General features: G+C 35.7%; 1 protein-coding gene across 7 annotated transcripts in view; it reads right to left on the reverse strand.

Annotated features, from left to right (window-relative positions):
- DMXL1 (Dmx like 1) overlaps positions 1-16,497 on the reverse strand; it is an 81,077-nt gene that overhangs the window by 35,960 nt on the left and 28,620 nt on the right. For 6 of the 7 annotated variants that reach the window (XM_027709387.1, XM_027709393.1, XM_027709389.1 and 3 more), the window contains 14 exons: positions 15,981-16,193; positions 14,968-15,221; positions 14,190-14,874; positions 13,539-13,660; positions 12,905-12,994; positions 12,500-12,602; positions 10,191-10,307; positions 8,740-8,964; positions 6,393-8,084; positions 5,705-5,815; positions 4,241-4,410; positions 2,948-3,045; positions 2,068-2,233; positions 1,050-1,302 (listed from right to left, as the gene is read on the reverse strand). In XM_027709387.1, the coding sequence (XP_027565188.1) occupies positions 1,050-1,302; positions 2,068-2,233; positions 2,948-3,045; positions 4,241-4,410; positions 5,705-5,815; positions 6,393-8,084; positions 8,740-8,964; positions 10,191-10,307; positions 12,500-12,602; positions 12,905-12,994; positions 13,539-13,660; positions 14,190-14,874; positions 14,968-15,221; positions 15,981-16,193 (4,299 nt within the window). The remainder of the gene's footprint in view (positions 1-1,049; positions 1,303-2,067; positions 2,234-2,947; positions 3,046-4,240; positions 4,411-5,704; positions 5,816-6,392; positions 8,085-8,739; positions 8,965-10,190; positions 10,308-12,499; positions 12,603-12,904; positions 12,995-13,538; positions 13,661-14,189; positions 14,875-14,967; positions 15,222-15,980; positions 16,194-16,497) is intronic. The other variant, XM_027709388.1, reaches the window with a different exon arrangement.

Here is a 16,497-nt window from a genome sequence, read left to right on the forward strand (position 1 = left end):
GAAAAGATATGAGCAGCAACACAGGATGAGTCACTCGGTTTTCAAAGAGTCCAGGTTAACTGAGACAGAAGATAGACTCTTACTCTCTCCTTTATCAGGAGTTATGGCACAACTAGTGACAGATAAGAGGTAAATGAAAGAGTACCTTTTAAGTAAGAAAATAAAGCAAGACACCACAAACAAGCCACTGAATTGATCACAGAAAAATTAGTAACATTTTAAAATTACTTTACACAGAAAGATGTGACCAAGACAGAAAAAACCAAACACTATACTCCTCATTTACTCAAAATTATACTGAGGCATGTAACTTCGACTGAAATCAGTTTTTAAAAGTAATTACACAACTATAAGTATTTGAGTCTTCATTTGTTCCCCTCAAATTTCTCTCAGTAGCCAGGACTGAAAACAGCTAGCATGGTAACTACCAGGGACTTGAAACATTCAACTTCCTTGACAACACTAACTTTAGGAAATAACACAATTGATTCTTAGAAGCTTATAAAATTAGCAAGTGAACATAGAAATTAATCGCTCTAGGAGACCTACATGCTATTTCAGGCACAATGTGGGCCTCCTTGTACCATCATAAATATCAAAATCTTTTTGTTGGTAGTTTATGTTGTCAACTATTTTTCCAAGGACTAAAAGCTGAAAAACACCCTGTCTTCTGGACTCTCCTATGTAACTGTGCAATCAGAAATTTCTTTTTAGGCTGTGATGGAGCCAAATTAACTAATGAAGTTAATTTCTCTCTTCATCTTTAAACTGCTGCTTTAAAAACAACTGCATCACTTTAGGATCATCCCATTATCCTGATATTCATACACTTAAAGAACAAAGTATCCATTCATGGGATAAAGGATAAGGACAACACAGTCACCATATCTGTTATTAAAATCCACATACGTTGCTACAGCAAGCTATTTACTAACACTGTGAAGAAGTACATGGTACCTGGTTTTGTTCAGGTGATACTTCAAGAAACTGCGGCTTAAAGGAACAAATAGTTAAAACCAATCTAACAGAGAAAATACTTATATTCTTACCTCCTTCATCTTCATCAGAATGTTTAATCAAAGTGTCAAGAGCCTTGCTATAATCTTCCAAAATCCAGTATGCCATACTTCGCAGAAAAGGGTCACAGTGTATGTTTCCTGAGCTCTCTTTTCCAGTAAACACACTTCCCAAAACTCTCTTCTGTAGTACAGATTTATAAGTACTAGATACTTCAAACTCTGACTCATAAAGTCTTGATATTACAAGAGCCAACTGAATGTCATGCAGTTTTTCAAGGCAGACCTAATTGAAAATAAATATATTCAAGAGGTCAAACTTCATAATTTCTCCTCTCTTTAAAATGATCACAAGGCAGGAATTGACATGAATCTGCTCAGACTAAAATAAGTAATTCAATCAACCCCATAAAAACTAAGCAGGAACTATGCAGAATAGGTGTAGCCAGCTATTACATGCAAGATCTGATATGCATTTCTTCAGCTTAAGTGACATGACAACCGATCTTTGAAATCGATTGGCTTCAAGAGAACAAATCCTTCATTATCAGAGATGAATTTCCTGACAACTTTTTAATTCAAACAGACTCCGGAAATGCTTTTTTTTGGTTTGTTTGGTGAAGGGATTTTAGGAGCTAATAGACATCACTGCCAAAATGCCAGGTCTCAGATTTCCTAATGAAAACTCTGCTGTCTTCTTACAGGACTAGGGAGACAATCTGAAAGTAAGATAATGGTAGGTAACGCCCTTAACTGTAGGTATTATAATAATAATATATTATAATATATATTATTAACAGAGAAATTAATTATGTGACTTTTTAGTATCACTAAGATGACAGCTAAAAAAGAATCAAAATGCAAAGATCAATGTTTTGTATTTGGCATTAATTTGGGGGGATGGAGAGTGGGAAAGAAGAGCACAAACCAGAAGCATCAGAAGCTTCAGGGGCCATACTAATAATGCAAAATGCAAATCACATTCCATGTATTTGTGCATTTGGGACAATATAACAGTCTTAAATATAAAAAAAGCAGTTCATTTTATTACCTCCACTGCATCTTTTAAGTGTCCTGCCAACAAGAAAAATGCTGCAGAATGTTCAAAACGCTGTTTGCCAAGCAGAGAAAAAGCATTTTTTAATGCAGCTTTACGCCATCTGTCCTCAGTAAAGTTGTTTCCAAAAAACTGTGTCATTTTAGTATCTTTTTGGGACCTGCATATTGAACATAATTGATAAAATATTATACATTTTATTAGATGCATCATGGTTCTTGACTTCCTCAGATGCCACTATAATTTTACACAGATCTTTACAATAGGAAATGCAGTGTCACTACACTGGGAGTAGAGAAGGCTTCATATTTAAAAATAACAAACGTTAGTGAATGCAAAACCCAATGGTCTTTTCAATTAACCTGATACAAATACGGAAAATCTCATTTTTCCCAGGTGAGCTTTTAAGAGTATGTGACAATGCAAACTACTTTTCAAGAAGTTTGCAACAGTGAACGGTGTATTATGAAACATCTGTTTCAAAGACAGACATAATTCAGTCCCCTGAACTTAAGGTAAAATTTATAACCAAAAACAGTTTTCTAAAAGACAGATATATCATGCTATATCATATCATATATTACACTACACTGCTAATCCTCAAAAGTAAAACAGAATTAAGCAGTGACTGAGACTACAGTAGCTTTGAGACTAAAACTTGAAACATCTACCTTCAGAAATAGCAACTAAATTACTTCAGTAAATATAAGAAGCTCAGAAATGACTCATTGACTGTAATGACTAATTTAGCAATCAAATCTCAGCTTTCAATGGTAATATTTGTGTTCTTTTGGCTTACCATCACATTCAACCTTTTTCCCAAAATTATACCAGACAGTGTGAAACTCCATGTAAGAGCTTGAATATTTCCTACCTGTATAATCCCCAGATAACAGCCTTCTTCTTCATTGCAAGGTAAAAAATGGCTGCGTCAAGTGGGTCATTGTTTCGCTGAAACGCCGCTTTAGCCACCTGTGAAGACAGTTCAACAGCAAAAAACAACCAAAATTTAAATGAATCTGAAATAAGATTCTTGTTGCTTCTGGTATCCCATACCCCGAAGTGCTCGGAACTACTCTTTAATATAGGATCCCTCCTCTCATTATGAGTCTGATGCAAACATGTGAAGATACAAGAGCCCTTTTCATATGGTTTAGTTAATGCTCTTCCAGTTCTAGAAGATTTTTGGAAGATCAGATGGGAATACCTGTATCTGAAATCAGTTCCTGAAATCATGGAAAAATTAATTTATTAGTTGCTCTGGTAATCAAAGGACATATGAAGTCTTGAAAAACAGGCTGGGACCAGTCACAACACGAGAAAAATTGTTTACAGGAGATTACTTTTGAAGGTTGGAAAGGAATAAGGGGTAAGTGGCAGCAAGAATAGTCCAAGACCTATGTAAGATAACTTGAAACTCAGGCCCAGAATACCTGGAACTTTTTAATGCAAGGCAGTTAAGTTTTATAAAGTGAAGATTAATTACTGAAGATTGAAAAGTAAAAGTAGAGACATGCATTTTACCACTTCGTGCTTTTTAGTCAAAGTGTCTTGTGCATGTCATTTTCTAGCTCAACACACTTGGCTTTTCCAAGAGCTTAAAACAAGTGATAATGAGGTTAGGCTTATTGCCACATCTGTGATGGTTAAAATATTTAATATAAAGAAAATGAACAACACCCCAAACAAACACAGAGAAAACCCCACAGACCAAAATAAAACAACAGAAGGTTTGTTTATCATGAAAATTAATCAATTTGCAAGACAGATGTACAATACCTAAGTTGTTCCCACTTCTGATAGCTTTCTAAGGAGAACCTTTTTCCATAACTTGTTTCTCTATCTTGCTATTAAAAACAACTATATGCTCCATCTGTATCTTGAGCATCCACAATAAGCACTGCACATTACCACCTCCAAAATGGAATATCTAAAAGCAAAAAATGTATTTCACAGTGGAATTTGAAATCTGAAGTACTTAAAAAAAAATAGTTGAATACAAATGTTCATATTCATATAATAAACTATACATACAAAAATACAGCATGAAACATTCAGAAACACTTAATATATCTAAAACTTTAAAACCACGTAAACAGAAGGTAAACACCAGAGGACAGCTGTTTGAAAAGAGTTTCGTAATTTTTTTTCAGAACACTATGTCTACCTTTTCTATGCATTTTCGCAGGCTGTGGATATTTCGAACCCACCATCCTATCCCCATAGCTCTGAGCTCTGACCACGTTGGATCTCCCTTCTGTACTGCAGGGAGCATACTTAGCAGTTCTTCTTCCGCTACCGAATGAAACGCCCAGGCAAAGTGACTAGTAGATAAGCCTGCATTATAACACATTAAAAAAAAAATTTAGAAGACATCCATTAATAAAATATTCTAGAATCTGAAGTCAAGGGGATAGGAAAGGGATAAGGGAAAGAAAATCAAACTCTTTATTTTGCATTTATAAGTGCATTGTTGATGAGGCAACAAAAATGTAAGAACATCTGTTAGCACTGCATATCCAATACTAAAGAAAGATCATATAGCTGAAAACAATTTTTCATCTGCCAACTCTTTATGTAAGTTTGCAAAGAACTGAGTTACTAAACCTCAAATATATGGATAATGGTGGCACTAAGATTAGCCATGATAAAAAGCACAACGTACTGACTAAATTTTTCAAAGTTTTGAAAGGTAAGTTCATTACTTCGACTTGGATTTGAAAATGCAAAGTTTCAGATAATCAGAGCAGAAAACACATTTGGGGACAGAGATACAAAAGAAAACATGAAATAAAAAAATGTCAGGAGGAAGACAACATTTATTAAGCAGCAACATAGCTGGTTATGGATAATTGTAACTCTTGTGACAGCCAGACGCTTCTTTGTAGAGAGGCACACTGAATTGCACTTCTGCATGCATCCTGGAGGCACTTCTCACTCTCATCGATTTCTGAGCAGAAGTATCTCAACTAAAATTAGTTCATCAGAGAGCTAACTCTGCAATAATCTGCTGTGGCATCCTGGCCAAATGCCAGTCTCTGATTCAGCTGAGGGGTGACAGGTCATGAGACTGAAAATGCCATCAACTGTCATGATGGCTAAAAGAGTAATCACAGCCAATTCTTTACATTTGATTATGACTAATGAAATCCACCTTGTTCCATTGCCTGCAATATCAGGATGAAAACAGTTAAATCATACAAACCCCTCCATATTTGAAATAGTTCACTCTATAATTACAGTAAGCATATAGAAATAAAGTCCAAACAGTCTGTAAAATACTTTTTTTCCCAATTGGCACTAAAAACCTAAGTAAATATGTACTACTTTCTACTGCTTATTCCTGCAGAAGGTTATTGGAGTGATATGATACTAGAAGTACAGAAAAGCCAGTTCATTGGGGAAACAGAAAAAAAAGTAAAATTAAAAACTTGCTAGACAAGAAATTACTTCATTTCCAAGACCAAAAATAAAACAGACATTTTCTGCTCTGGCATTCATTCACATTGGACAATCTTTTTTTAAAAAACCCAGTACATTAACCCATTGATTCTGTGAAGGCATGTCAACAGCACACCAGTCATATGTACATCACCAAAATCCAACTCATCTAAGAAAAGACATCAGTTACCTTGGTGAAGCAGCTGAGCTCGATGTACAGGAGGAAGTGCAGTTGACAGAAATGTGTGAAGCCGAACAGCCAATAAAAATTTTAAACCACACTCATCAAGAGTTTCTCCACCTGGAAATAAATATTTTTACATACACTTTAGTGAAACTACTCAAAGAAGTTATTGTGTGTCTTAATATTAGAAATACAATTTTGTGACTACTAACACTTTAGATTTGTAAATACAATTGCTTAATTCACAGTTCTTCCCTTCAAGGGAAGGGAAAGAAGATTTCAAATATAAAAAGTTTTGAAACTTTTTGTTCTCTTTAATGTAAGAAATAGAAAAAGTGTTATCACATTAAAAAAACACTCGCAAACTTTATTTCTCAATTTCTCTGAAATACAGTCCAACAAATATTCTTCATTAAGAAAGTTGTCCCTTCAAAAGTGAACTAAAATAATCATGGTGTGTGGACTGATGGATAAACAGTGGCATTAACAGTGAGAAAAACAAAATTTGATTCTTATCAAAGCATTAACTCTTGAAACTCTAGTTAAACAGTAAATACAGTGATGGCACAGTAAATAACACAGCCTATACTATGAAATAAAACTGTAAGCCACAAAAATATTCCAAAATAGGGAAAAACTCTCCAAAAGGGTTGTGAAGCACAGTAGTACATTTAACTTGGAAGAGACCCCTTACCTTGACTTCTGTCTCTGCTTTCTCCAATGTCAGTACTGGTAGTAGCAATTGTATCTGCCAAGGCCAGCAATGACATTTGCTCCATCCTAGTCAGACCTGGCAAGCTTGAATGAAGTAAGTGACGAGAAAGAACTTGAGCATGTTCTGGTCCAAAGTAAGTTGGGCTATACTGAGAAAGATCAATGACTTTCGGTTTCAAACTCTCTTCTTCTGCATCAAGTGTAACAAGATCATCTGTACTTATAACAGGATTTTGAAAGAGATTTTCATAATTGTCATTGAGTGTATCTTTTTTATTTTGACTATTTTGATTATTAGTCTTCTCTGAACAGGAATAAGACGAATCATCATCCGCTGCAAGCAAAGCATACAAAGGCAATGGTGGAACAGAGTCTATTTCAATATAGTCTGTAGTCTCCGTTTTGCTGAATGTTTTCGGATCTCTTGCAGTACTTCCGCTAGCACTGATTGTCAGAGATCTGAGCCTCTTATCATGATTAGGCTCAGATTCACTTATAGCAACAACTTCTCCAGCAATGCACTTCACCAAATGGGACAGAATGGCTTTTGCTCTGCGTACTTTACCGAGATCCATGAGTTCCAGCAGTTGATATGGATGGTACTGAGGTAAAGTTGGAGATAATGTATGAGCTGCTTCAAAAAGACCAGAATCTTCCATTTCCACAGAGAGATTACAGGCAGATCTTTTCCCACTAAGTTTCTGTGCAAGGCTGGTCATAGATCTGGTCAAGGTTCTCTTTGATGGATGCAGACCTGAGGTGGCTGACTGACTTTGTTTCATTAAGTTCGTTATACATGACATACTTCCACTGTAGGAATCTGTACTAACTAGTTCCTGCTTAGCAGGAGATTGCCACTGGGAATAAACATGCATTTCACAATCCATTCCAACTACAAGAATGCCATCGCGCACCCAAGACAAGGAGACGGGAAAAGGAGGTGATCCTTCTACAGATGAAACCAAGTCAACACAACGCAGCAAAACAAATCCAGAAAGGGTTGTGGCTTTAGTGCTGCCACTATGGGAGACCGCTACAATCTCACTACCATTTTGTTCTTGCCTCTTCCCAGATAGCTGACCAAACATATAAAGTTTTGATCCAATTCCCACTGTCAGAATATGTGAACCATCTTCCCTAGACATCCAGTCTAAGTGTACCAAGTGCTTGCTGCTGGGTATAATACTCCCACCATGAGACAGGAAAGTGTCCTGCTGGTTATATGCCACTAAGTTGCTGTCAATACTAACACCAGAGTCAAACATGGTGCCTATCTCATCTAAATTAAGAGTCTGTTCTAAAATCCAAGAAGAGCCCCCTGTAGATTCACATTCAAAAATACTAACATGCATTACAAAATCTTGATGGCTATTTTTAGATGCTACCTGCTTGTATGCTACTGCTAATCTGTTGGTGTGTGCACAGCTGACTTCAGTCGGCCTTCCTGGAACACTAATAGCACTACTGCTAGGAAGTCCATCCTCAATCAGTAATGGCCATTCTTCCCATACATATTTAATATCACCATGTGTGCTATATTCCGGCATGGAAAAACCTGATGATTCAGTGACAACTCTGCATCTCCAGAATCGAACTTTTCCATCAGAGCATGAAGTAGCCAGTAGGTAAGGTGCACGACAAACAGGATATATGGAAGAAGAACTGAGATGTCCTAAAATGAAATAAAATACATTTTCACTGTGGGAAATACTAAAAAGCAAGCACAAAACCAGAGACGTTTTTATACAGCTACCATTTTATTATTCTGAAATTTAAAAAATATTACTACTTCCTCACAAAGAGGTTGTTTTACAGGGCCTCACAAAGAAGACAATGCGACAAAAATACCACAAAACCATTTTACCTTTTGATTCCATTTCATTCTCTAGAGGAAAGTCAAATTATATTATTTGAACATGAACATTACTATATATTATCTCTTCCATCAAACATGCCTCCATTCAAAAATGTAAATCTATTATATTTCTGAAAGACTACTGATGAAAACCTTAAAACTTATAGATCCAACAAAAAATTTCATGAATGACTGCAAAACAAAATTTGTGCTTGTATAATTCTTTTTATTGCAAGAATGTGAAATTCAATAAATATTATACCTTAAAGAAAAGCTTTATTTTTGTATTAGTTCCAGGATGGAGATATAAAGTTAGGGAAACAGGTTTTAGCAAACCTTTTGGATCCACCTACAGGCATTTTAATTTTAACATCAAATACCAAACTTAACTACTACTTTGTTTCTATTTTAAGACCAAAGTCAGAAAGGCAAGGAGTCCTAATTTTAGTCCTTTTTGAAAAAAATTACAAACCTGCTGATGGCTTTACACTTATTATCTCTACTCCTTCTGGCATATTCAGCTCTTGACTATATACCATTTTGGAAGACAGAGTAAGCCGGCTGGTGCTCTGAAGGTTTGCCCTACAGGCCCGATACTTTTGAGTAAAAGGTGATTGGATCTTCTCTGGATCAGGTGAAGAATACAATTCTTCTGTTTGTGTTGCTTCCTCAGGTGGATTTGAACCTGTCTTTTCATCTAAAAAAAATTTTGCATTGTTAATTTTAAAAAACCAATAATTTCTTTTAACTCAAGAAGTAATTTTACTCACCTTAATAGTTCCAAAAAAGACAGATAAAACATGACTTATACTTTCATTCATATTCAAAGAGAAATGCTAGCATATTTCAGATTAAACACTTCTGAGATTCCATAACTACTGAGAAATTATAAAACAATCAAACTATAACCAGAAAGACCAAAACTGCAGACAGAGAGTTATGTATGTGGCTATCCACTGAAAATAAGGTTTCCATGCGCATAAAATATCTGCAGGTCTAGAAAATTAAATGAAGATGTCCATGTCTTACCTTACAAAAAGGGGAAAGTTATTTTTCAGAAAAGTTTTATTACAAGTATATTTTATCGCTTAAAATGTAGGTTCTCAGAGATTACGTAATATAAATTTTCCCTTTTTTTTAAATAAAACTTAAGAGCTGAAGTTGAATTTGATGGATTTGGAACATGAATAGCCAACACATTTGCTGAAAAGCCTTATCAGTAATATCCTCATCACGTAACTAGATCACAAAATTTGGATCTTTTTTATTCTCACTATTTTATAAATTACTTGCAATAATACTTATTTCTGCCTTTGAAAGCAATAGTAATAAATACTAATTTAGTTTAATAACAGAAACATGCATTATAACAGATTCCTCCAGTAAGTGGTGAATCTCAGACATGTTTTTTTCAAATCTTTAAATGTTAACAGAAAACTACTGAAGTATATCTTTGCTTACTTTAAAATTTTATAGTTTTAGAGGTAGTTTGGTAGTTTGAAAGAGAACCAGCAGATTTCAGAACGTCAAAATTGTTTATAATTATGATGATATCACTGATGCTTAGATGCTTCAGATCATGGTCCAAATTAAAACGTGTAAACACAAAAATGGCATAAGAAAAAATTCTGAGAAATAAAACATCTTGACTGTTAGACTGTATTAAATAAGTTTAACCCAGTTAAATATTTCTGCCCTTAAAATGCACAAAAAATACCAAACTCTGGGCTCAGGCTGAACTCAAAAGCTTCATCATTCTGAAGATTAAGTAATCCAAAAAGAATGGGCTGTGATAAAAGCTTGTAATCAATTGCAGATTCTTTTCAAAAAGATGAAATACAATTCAGAATACATTGAACAGCAGATATATTCACTAGATAGTAACTTACTTCTTAAAAGGAAACTACAAGAAAGACAGCTTACCTATTGAGACAGGAACTGACTTCAAATGTAAGTGCCACATATGTAGTAATGAACGGCTTTGAGTATATTCTACTACTATTAAGTAGAATTTTTCGGAGAATCCATTCTGCTGGTTTCCTGATGAAACTGAGAAGAGGAATATCTTAGGGGTTATTCACCTGAAAGCAGAACTAAATTATGCTGGCTAGCACATAATCACATCAAGCTATCATGAATTCTCAGTATTTTATCACAACTAACAACCACTACAATTATGGATACACTCATGTAAGAATTGTCAATGTTTTCTTTTAGAGATAACTTTTGAGTGACTTTGCTGTGTATAATAAAGCTGGATCCTAGAATGTACTACCAGCTCTGGACCTTTGTCTTTTACAGGTTTGTCTCTCACAGTTTCTTAACCATCTGTTAGTGGTAACTGTAACAGTTACAGAGGTTTGGCTTTCATAAAAATTATACAAATTATATCTAAAGAAGAAATGCCATTGTCCACATTTCTGAAAGTCACAGCTTGGTCTAATGGCTAGGCTTGTTGGTCACAACCCAGCCAGACCAACTATATATAGACTGGGACTACAAATAGTCTGGAACACACAAGAGATGCAATGCTTCTTCCCAAGAATTAATTTACTATAGTTTCATACCAAGAAAAAAGGACACGAGTTGTACTATCAATAGGAACCCGTTTCTGGACGGTGTACCAAGCCAATTCTCCCTTCTTAGTATCAAAGTAAACCCATTAGGACCAAGAAGGAATAGTTCAGTGATCATCTTTCCTCCATGATTCCTCTGACCCTTCTTTTGCTGTTTATCTACGTAAGACGTGATCAAGAATAAGCTGTATTTGCCCTGTGTGTTTGACACTGTGGTGCTTATGGTACTAGAGAAAAACAAACTAATTCATTCTTTTTAAAAACAATCTTTATGCATTATTAAAGATGAAACAGTGTTCTTTTAAAAAACTAGAAGGCTTTAAAGGATTAGAAAATACTTTCAGATTAGAACGCATGCAAATGACCCAGTGTTAATTTACGGTTTTCCACTTAGCCCAATTCCTTACATGGCAGCAATCCATGCAGAACTTCAGAACACATACAGATACATACAGTTGTCTTTTCTAAGATCAAATGTCTTCCATATTTCTTTTTAAATCCTTTCTGTGTATCATATTCAAGACGTAAACATACAATTAGGTGTACAGTAACACTTCTTTTTTTTCCCGGGCAGATGGTAGCTCGTTAGCCCTGTGAGGCCATCCATCTATGAGAAGGTCACTCTAAACAAACCTACGTCCTGAGGACCTCACTGCCATTGTCCAAGCTTGCTTGGCCCCGGCAGATGAACCTTAGGATTAAAGGGTGGGCTCAGTTCAGCGCAGGCTGTGTCTCACCTAAAAAATCCATTGCGCAGGCTGGAAAGGTAAAAGACCTTTCCCCAAATCTTCGTTCGCGAAGACTGGCCATTATTATTAACACTTCTTTTTGTTCTCTGTTTTGTGCCTAATTTTCAACATCCCATTTGCATTTTTTGAACTCTGTTGAAGGCTGGGATTATCTCCACTACTCCAAATCTTTTCCTCAAGTAGAAACAGCCAATTCACAAATGATCACTATGAATATAAAGTTCAAGCAGTATGTTCCTTGGTCCCTTTGACACTTTTCCATGCCTTTTGCTTCCTTTCATTCAGGACTTCCTTTACCACTTTACTACAAACTTTACTCTGACCCTCTTTTCCCCACACTATTTCATTGGAACAGAACAACACAAAATTGTGATGCCTACATAACAGAATCACTGATCCACTCCACCAAGGAAAACAAATCATTTATTCCACAGCAACTCAGATCTGCCCAAAGACCTACAAATCCACACACTACTCATAGTATTCTAGTGAGGGCGAATTATTTGGTCTGCCATTTATTATACCATGCAAGGCCTGAGGAGCAGTATTTAGCTGATGTAAAGGATGAACATCCACCATGACAGGATACAATAAGATTTCTCTATGTCATACTCTACCACTACAGGCTTCACATTTAAAACCCCTTCCCCCTCACGTAAGATAGGTATCAGGAAGGGACTGCTTAATACACTACATAAGGGGTATCTCATGATTTAAACTACTTTATCTAAAACTTAGTTGCACATAACTCAGAGGAAGTGAAACACCCATGAATTCCATTAGACTAGAAATTCTTCTGAAGATCTCAAAGTAAGGTATTTGACCTTAAAATGACAAAAGCTATTTATTAAGAAGTTTTTTGCTGTGGCATGAAAATTTCAATGTTCTATGAAAAAGAATTCTTTACCAGAGTCTGATAAATTGTTCTTCTTTGCAGGCATTTCCTTCTCCTGGTTATGTAAAATGAAGTCTTCTTGAAAAACATGGAATAACTGTGTTTTCCGGCCATGCTAAGAAAGTAAAAACACAAACAAAAAGAGAACATTATGGAATGTACTGCTTAAGCTCTCTAACATGACAGCTTCTAACTTGCTAAGTTATACACATCAGTGAAAGATTTCTCATGAAAATGCACTTTCATTACACACATTCTTTTCACTTACAGGTATTACTGAAAACAAGAGCAAGTATACACCACAGTCTCAAAATACCTCATCTTTACCTGACAGAGAGCTACAGGTATCACATTTACTATTAACACTTTTTAAAAAAGCTAATTATGGTGAAAAATGAGTATAGGAGAAAATCTTACAAGCTCTGTGATAGCATCCAGTTCAATGATACACCCTGGGCGAGCCGTAGATTGCTGACTTATGATGTTAAAAACTTCACCAACATACTTCTGTTTAAAAAGAGTCAGAGGGGTGGTCTTGTTAACTTAGTTTTGTGCATTTCTGTGACACAGCCTGCTAGGTAGGTGCAACATCACTACACAAATGTTAACTAAAGCACTAAATATTACACTGGTTGTGATTCAGTAGGAACACAGGTAATATTCCCCATTTATCAAAAGCACATAGGGTTTGGACGGGTGAAAAGTGACAAGAATATCTGGAAAGCCCCACATTTAGCAAGGTATTGTCCTTTCCCCAAGCTGCACTGTCATCTCAGCTTTTCATTAGGATGGCAATGCACACACACAGGTATTATTCCTCATAGTGCAAGTGTTTCAGAGGCATTTCCCAATCAAACACTGGCCTGCCTCAGTATGCAGAGTTTGAGATTAAATGATATACAGCGGCTAAAAAAAGTTTCATCTCATCTGCTTTTACAAGCAGAATCACCTGTAAAATCCTCAGCAACCAGTTTAGTTACCAATACGTTTGAGCCTAGTGAGACTGAATGAAGTTGTAACGTGCAAAAACTTGAGATGGCTTTTTACTTACAGAAATTTCTGGATTGGAGAGCTCACACAGAAGTTTCTTAGCATCTATCACAGCTTGATATAATTTCAAATGCTGCCCATCACTAGCCACAAAGCAGGCACTTGGAGAATTACAGTATGCACCTGAAAAGCAGGAAGGCAAAAAGTGCTCAACTATTCAAACACTAACTTGCTTCCTTCTATTTTTTTTTTCTGGACAAGAGGCAGTTTTGAAGTTATGACAGAAAACAATTCAGCATAAAAAATGTTAACTTCTATTCACAAGCAAGAATTACAAAGTTTAATGCTGTGCTCAGCAATCAAATCAAAGCATATTAAAGGAAATGAGAATCCCATTTGCAAACTAGAGCTGAACCTTCCTCAGCTTTTAAGAGTTCAACATGCTCTGAAGAATGCACTTGTATTTAAAAACTTAACTGCATAAGCTCCTAAAAAATCAAATACATAAAATAAGACAGAAGAGCACAGCCAATCTTCACATAAGAATAAAGAATTCCCAAGTACCAGCAGCTTGAAAATTTGTGAAGTAAAGGACCCATACTTAATATTCTTTCCATTACATTCAAATATTTCTATATTATCTATTTAAAAGCATTATTAGGTTATTTACTTTTATTCTAAAACATTTCGCAAATCAGGAAACAAAACTCACCAAGGCAATAGCTGGGTATAAGTGTGGGCAGCCACGCAACATTAGAAAAAGCTGAAATATGAAGAGAATTGATCCGGGCAAGTTCAGAAACCCCACCAGAAAAGGACAAAGGCCCAACAGGATCTACTCTCCAAAGAATAAGTTCACTGTAAACCGCATTGGGATCCTGGGATGTCACATTTGCATTGGCTCTACTCTGAACTCTTACTGGTGACTCCTGAGACCTCAAGGAATCATTTGCCTGTATTGCATTCTCAACATCTGGTGAAATTAGAGCATTGTGATGTGAGGTTGTAAGCAGCAGTGGTAATACTGAGTGGCAAGCCAAGTCATTAAGATGAAAACGGTGACCACAATATCGGGATTTATGTGAAATACTGAGTACGGTTGAAAAAGCAGATTCCTCAGCAAAACTCACTAGCCACTGGTTCAATGACCCATCTGCATGTTTGGAAATCATCATAACATTAGGTGTGAAGATGCTTAGTTTTAAACTGTTGGTTGATTTACTGTGTCCAGAAGAGATAAGCATAGATGAAGATCGTGTAAGGCCAGGAGGCTTTTGTTTGCCTTGTTGAATAGCTAAATCAACATTTTTGGTACAAGCATACATCACTATACTTCTGCAAAGAGAGTTTGCATCACCCGTTGGAAATGCAACAGGAATTCTTGAGACAAATGACACCTGGAATTTTAAGAAAGGAAGAATAAGTATTAGTTATTGTCTCATCATACGTCTCACTGAGTAACTATGTACAATGCAGAAGAAATAAAGTACCTGCACCTGGCGAAACATGCCAGGCTGGTATTCGTCTAGCCAGTCCACATGCCACACCAGCAGTGAACCATCCATAGGATGTATACTGAATAGCATGTCAGCATTTTTACTCCATTCAGAGAGCAGAACTTCAATTTCATGATCAATAATAGCAGAAGATAAAGGAACAAGGCTTGAATTTGGAGTAGCTTTCTCATCGCTCAGTTCCTTCTTTTCTTGGTTTCCTTTTTGCTCATCCCCAATTTCATCAGCTTCTAGAACACAGAGATATATAAATATATATTATATTCAAAACCAGCAGTATAACAAGTGGTGTTATTCAGGCATTGGAGCACCTTTCAGGCCTCTTATAAGACAATCATATGAGAACTACTTTAAAATTAAAGAACTAATCTAAAAGAATGAAAATTATAACCAGAAATCCTCTAGTGGACCTTAATGTCTAATAAACCAAAATAGTTTATATTGCACCTTAATTTGAAATATTTTTCTTTTCCACATTTTATACAAATTTTTGCATACATAGACAGAACATGAGCACCAAGCTCTAAAATATATAAATTAATTGAATATATTATATTACAGAATAAAGCTATTTAAATGAAGTGTATGTTAATATCTAAAAAAAGGAAGTTAATTCAAAGTATTGCACTTGCTTCCTTAATATTAAAGTAACGCTTTTATGCAAAGGCCTTCAGGTCAGCCTAAGTAAACAGTGCAGTTTTCAGCATATATTAACTCAAAATTTCTAGAACAACCATAAAAAAACCCACAAAAACAGCAAACCCAAACAAACAAAAAAAAACCCCAACCAACAGCTTTTTTAGATAGAGATTTTTTAAAGTCACTTAGGTACTTTCAGCATATGGGAAAAAAATGCATAGAACTGCTACTGTAATATGTGTCTTCCATGTCAAGCTGCCCACCTCTGACGTCACCTGAAGGAACATTACAAACTACTTTCTAAAATGAAAGCCATTTTTCTAAACGGTATATGTCTCTCTAACTTTTACCTTCTTCTGATCTGCCATCCATTTGATTAGATTCCTCAGTATTAGTCTCAGGAGAATGATGTTCAAAACTCCTTTTAAGTTGTTGCAAAAACACTTCCATGGATAAGGTAAAATGAAGTTCTTTATTGTTTAGCCAGTGCACAACAAAAGGACCACTTTTTTCTTCATTTTCACCAAGACTCAGAGATGTGATAGAAGGGAGAAGAGGGATATCTACCAAAAAAAGATGTTGACATTTTTTTAAAACTAAGTAGTTTGGTCAAAAAATCATTTTAGAGAAATTATTTTTAAGCAGAAACCCTGTTTTGAAAAAAATACACGCAGTGTATTGCCACTCGCCATTCCTTTCACCTGCGTGATCTCTTTTCAGCCACCACAAGAGATGTTCCACAGAGACGTTCTTTGTAATGCTTACCTTAGGATCACAGTACCACCCTGTGAGGTTATATCTTCTTGATGTAACACTGTACATTCAGGTTAATTTACCTTGTCTTTTGCTACTACAGCTCAGTATGAC

The sequence above is a fragment of the Neopelma chrysocephalum genome, unplaced genomic scaffold (assembly GCF_003984885.1).
Source record: "Neopelma chrysocephalum unplaced genomic scaffold, ASM398488v2 Primary Assembly neopelma1_96778, whole genome shotgun sequence".
Lineage (NCBI taxonomy): Eukaryota > Metazoa > Chordata > Aves > Passeriformes > Pipridae > Neopelma > Neopelma chrysocephalum.